General features: G+C 35.3%; 1 protein-coding gene across 1 annotated transcript; it reads right to left on the bottom strand.

Annotated features, from left to right (window-relative positions):
• Positions 1–1,125: 1,125 nt before the first annotated feature.
• LOC106338126 lies at positions 1,126–1,344 on the bottom strand. Its single transcript, XM_013777171.1, has one exon. The coding sequence runs from the start codon at positions 1,342–1,344 to the stop codon at positions 1,126–1,128; it is 219 nt and encodes a 72-aa protein (XP_013632625.1).
• Positions 1,345–5,480: the final 4,136 nt, after the last annotated feature.

Genomic DNA, 5,480 nt, shown 5'->3' with positions numbered 1-5,480 from the left:
ATATTGCATTTGTAAACAATAATTTAACTATTTGAATTGACTTTAGTATGTTTGTTATTCTAATCAATAATTTTATAATTCTATTTATTATTATTTTTTAAAATTCATATTTTCATTTTCATTTATGTTTTTTTATCGAATACACAAAATTACATTTTCATGTCAAGACTAAAAAATACATTTAGCACATCCACTAAACAGTATACTGATCTCACTCAAATTACCCTAAAGAGTGAATTTACTCTATCAAATAAGAGGTTCAATTAGTACTTAGGGATCGAATCCATAAGGAGCTAGAGAACCTAATGAATCTAATATGATTTGTTAAGTAAGGTAGTTTAATGATTTAAATGTAAAGTTGCAGTTTTGTTGAGCAAGTAATTGCTTGCATGTCCATGAAATGTTCATCCACGACTTATATGTCCACACTCTTCGTGTACAAGTATTTTTAGGTTTAAATATTGTCCATATTTTCACATTATAAAACTATAAGGAAATGAATGTCAAAATATAAAGAATAAAAAACTCAATTTATTATACCAAATATATTTATTTTTATATTTTAAATTTTGTGAAAAAGCAAAAATTAATAAATAATCGATGTATTGATAAAAGCATAAACAAATAAAAAATCACTTTCTCTCCTATTTTATCGATCCAAACATATTAAATAATGAATAATTAGTTATTTTTTTGTTAGTTGTACAAATGGTAATTTTGTCTCAATTTTCTTCATTTCTACGAAAAAGTGTTCTTACAACACCAAATGTCGACGTAAAGAAAAACAAAAAATGTTTCTACATCTAATCTCGCATTGTCTACCTAAATTTTCAGACCGAAAGTCCAATAAAGTTTCTATTTTTAAGACGGAAATCTATTGATTATTTGTATATTTGTTTCTACAAATGGCTTTTCTTGACAAACTTAGTGAATAGCCAAAAAAGAATGTATGTATTGTCATTGAGGACAAACATTAAATAAAATTGATTACAGTTCAAATGATATGAGACCAAGTCTAAAGCTATCGTATAATTACGTATATGTAATTATGTACGTAACACACAAGTGTGGGAAAAAAAAAAGAATCAACGAATAATGAAGTGGAAGAAGATTCGTATGACAGCTCTAGCCGCGGCGGCACCTTCCTGAGCCGCGAGGAATATTGGTGCAACCGCTCCGACTAGAGCCAGTGACCGGGCCTCTTTGCAGCGACTGAAACAACAGTAGACTGATCTCATCGACGGCCTCCGGGAAAGGCCTCATGGCCTCAACTTGCGTAACGTCCAAGACAATAACGAAAATAACAACTAAGATAATCACGAGCAGTAATTGTTTCTTCGTCATACTTCTATTATTGTTTTTTTTGGTGCTAGATTCCTTCTTATTGGTTAGAGAAGTGTTGGGTCTTTTTAGGTTTGTATATATAATGAATTCGATAATGACTCTTTATATAGGATTCTTGAGATGTCGTTGCACTACAAGAAAAATAGAATATAGCTACGAATTAGCTACAAAATTTTTTTGGCTGTAATTTTGAAGCCGCAAATAGCCACAAACAAGCTATCATTTAAAAAATCCAAAATTTGTGGCTACTGCATAGATTTTTGTGGCTAAATAGTTACGATTTATATTTTGTAGATATTTGAAATTCAAATCCACTATTAGCTACGATTTGTTTCGTGGAAATATGTAGACACAACTTAATTCGTTGAAAATTTAAACCTTATTTATACCTAAACTTCTAATGTATGATCATCTTATTAAAATAAACACCAAATGATATGTTAGAAAAAAAATCAGCATATATAATCAATTTCAAAAGAAACTCAAATTTACCCCTTTCCAAATTTTAAACCTAAACATAACCTAAACCCTAAAGTTCTAAATTATAAATCATAAACTTTTAAAGACAAGCATCAAATAATATGTCAAAATAAAATCTAAAACTCATAATAAATTAAAAAATAAATGAATCCTTTTCTAGTTTAAAACTCTAAACTCTAAATCTTAAATACTGTCTATAAGTAGCATTATACATCTGTGTTAAGAAAATAGCAGTATACGACTCCGATTAGTAACATATAGTATTGAAGTTGAGTTGCAATATGTATTACAATTCGATGTAACTTGTAGTGAAAATTATGTGGTAAAAACTGTAATTTTATGTAGTAAGTTTTATAGTAAAAATAAGAGTTACCATTTTAGTAAAACTGATAACTGGTAGCCATTTTTTATGTATAAGTTGTGGTATAGTTTTCAATAAAATAAATATAAATATAAACATATAATAATGAATTACTATTAATAACAAAAATGCCGATGAGATTGATTTGTTGGTTGGATTGGATGAGAAAGGCGGTTGTAGCTTGTCTGTAAAAGAGGCCAGTTACTATAGAGAGACGGCCTTTGCGTTGAGATTGGCTAAAGAGGTTATAAAGATGCAGCAGGGCTGGAGGGGCAATGCCATTGCGCATATGAATAGAACTAATGGGTTTTCGAAAACGTTAGCGAATTCATGTACTGACTAGCCTTTGCTAATGATAGAGTTGTTGTCACAAGCTGCAGAGATTGGTTTCTTCCAGGTAATGGAATTTATAAGTTACATTGTATTATGTATTGTTTGGGAACATTTTGATAGCTATAGAGTTACTTTCTTCACTATGTAATGCGGGCTTGGTTTTGTCTTTGTTTCTTGTTTCACTTGGCAGCCTAAGCTAGTCTTAAAACATGTTGGATCAAATTCTCAAGCCCATTGGCTTAAAGAACATTGATTAAAGTTTTGTGAAAAGAAATGTAATGGGCTACGTAATTAGACAAGCCCAGTATAATTGAAATGTCAAGATGACATTATGAAGAGTCCAACATCGGTGAGAAACAAGAAGATTGAGTTGTATATATATGTGCACTTACTTAACCTTGAGTAAACGGCTCAGTGGAAGAGAGAGCTCCCCACGCGCGCCAATGCCGTCCGGCCGGCTCGGCGTAGGCTTTGGGCCAAGATTCTTTTTTGACCAAGTTAAGCTCAACGTTTTGCCATTCATTTCGAGAAAAAACAGCATGCAATTTTCTTAAAAACGACAAGTAGTTTGTCTAGAAAATAAAAACGTCATGCATTTTATCCTCTCGAAAGTTTTAAACGAGATAAGAGAGAGTCTTGGGGAATAAGTTTCGCAACTCAACTTCCCTCGATCTCCGCGATATTCTCGCCCACGTGCAGAAGATGTTGCGGGAAGTGGGTCTTCTCCGTCTCTTTAAATATCGACTCTCCTCCTTCTTCATTTCTTAACTTTTTCACATCGAAATCAACAGCAAAAATCCCTTAGCGTAAGTCATAAATCCAAGAGTGTTTCGTAGAGTTTATAGTTCGATAGGGCTATCACGAGTGAAGCGTGATTCCTCTGCCATGGTTGTATCAAGGGACTCAATATTCGTACAGTCCCGTCTCACTACGGAGCGAATATTTAGAGTTAAGGAAAGAGATTATATCTCAACTCCATGTTCATTTGCGAATACGATTTCTTATCGTTTTTGTGTTTGCTTTTCCAAACGTCTATTTCTTTAACATATCGCTTTTATTTTATCGTTTATGTCAGTTCGGTTATCCGAATTTTACAATCTTAACTCTAAATATGCTTTCTATTTAAAGCGTTTGATCGGATTGAAAAACGGTTTAACAGGGATTTGGTAACGGTTTTTAGAACGAAGTTTGTGATTTGCTCTGTAGCATTTCCGCGAAACGTTTCTTAATTATTTCATAAAAGGTTTGCGTTTTGCTCTGTAGCACTACCGAAAAACGTTTATCTATATACGATTCGTAGAAACCTTTTCCGGTTTCATTGAAACGATGTTTTTGATTTGTTATTTTCTTATCCGCAAAACGTTTCTTTGTTCTTTTGTAAACGTGTTTGCGAATTGCTTTATAGCCCTTTCGTGAAACGCTTCTTATGTATTTCATAACGATTTGTGGATTGCTTTCTAGCATTATCGCGAAACGTTTTTTGCTATATGATTCTTAAAACAAAACTATACGAATCGTTTCCATAACTGCTTCCTTAAGCGAGTTTATGAAACATTTTAAATCTATACAAAACGGTTTCTGCGAACGCTTTTCTAAGCGAGTTTGCAAAACGTTTTTTCCAGGCTAATATTGATATGATCTGGTTCAAACACCAAAAATGACCATCGAATTTAAAAATATTATTTTTCTTTAAATTAATATGTTATTTGTTAAATGGAATACTGATTCGCTTTCATGTTTTTCTCTACAGGAAAAACAATGACGAACGATAACAACACCCCCATTGACACCACGAATGTCATTCAGACTCCACTCAACGTTGCAGCAACTGATGCAACTGATGTGACCATCGCTGGAACCAACACAGCGTCAACCGCTGCAACAACAACAGCAACTACTCTTCCAGTGGGTAATGCTGCTGATGAAACCACGCGCCGTAGCCTATTCAGTGCTGGTCTTTATTATACTGGTTCAGTCTCAGGAACCACAAGTGGTCCGGTGGCAGTTCAAACTCCTCCATCAGTACCTAGCGTGGTCACTCAAGGATTGATGCCAGACAAGTTTGATGGCAAAGGCTTCAAAACGTGGCAGAAGAAGATGTTGTTCTTCCTAACAACGTTGAAGCTGGACAAATTCATCCAGGAGGACAAGCCCCTTGTCCCTTACGGGATTGATGATGTGCACACTCTCGCAAGAGTTGACATCTGGGTGCATTCCGACCTTTTCTACAAATGATACATCTTGGGTCGCCTCATTGACCCATTGTGCCGAGTCTACCGTGAGATTCCCACTGCAAAAGAGATGTGGAGATCCCTAGACAAGAAGTACATAGGTGAGAACTCTGGCTGTCAGAAGTATGTGGTTTCAAAATTCCACGACTTCGAAATGGTCGATTCAAAACCCAACATGGATCAGGTGGAAGCATTTCAGCTCACTTGCCATGAAATCGCTACTGAAGGAATGTCCATCTGTGAGACATTCACAACTCTCAGCTTCATTGAAAGGCTTTCTCCAAGCTATGCGGATTTCAAGAACTACTTGAAGCACAAGAAGAAGAAGATGGGGCTCGAGGAGCTCATCATGAGGCTTCAGATGGAATCCAGAAACCGAACTGCTGACAAGGTCACTACTAAGGAGCATACTGTCAACATGGCTGAGCACAAAGGCAAAGGAAAGTCACACACCCATTCTCCTACCAAGCATTCCAAAACTGTTGCAGCCCTGAAGACTTCTGGAAAAAACTTCAATAACAAAGGCATTGAAATCAATGCGAATGTGGAGAAATTCAAGGAAAAGTGTCACTACTGACACAAAGTGAGACACAAAACTGTTGAGTGTCGCAGCAAGATCAGAGATGAGAAGCATCAAGCGAATCTCACTGAGGAGGATATCGTTGCAATGGTGACTGAGGCCGACATGGTTGAAGGCAGCAACCCCAAGGAATGGTGGTATGACACAGGAG

Source organism: Brassica oleracea, chromosome C4, assembly GCF_000695525.1.
Source record: "Brassica oleracea var. oleracea cultivar TO1000 chromosome C4, BOL, whole genome shotgun sequence".
Taxonomy (NCBI): Eukaryota; Viridiplantae; Streptophyta; class Magnoliopsida; order Brassicales; family Brassicaceae; genus Brassica; species Brassica oleracea.
This window is presented reverse-complemented; position numbering and strand designations above follow the sequence as displayed.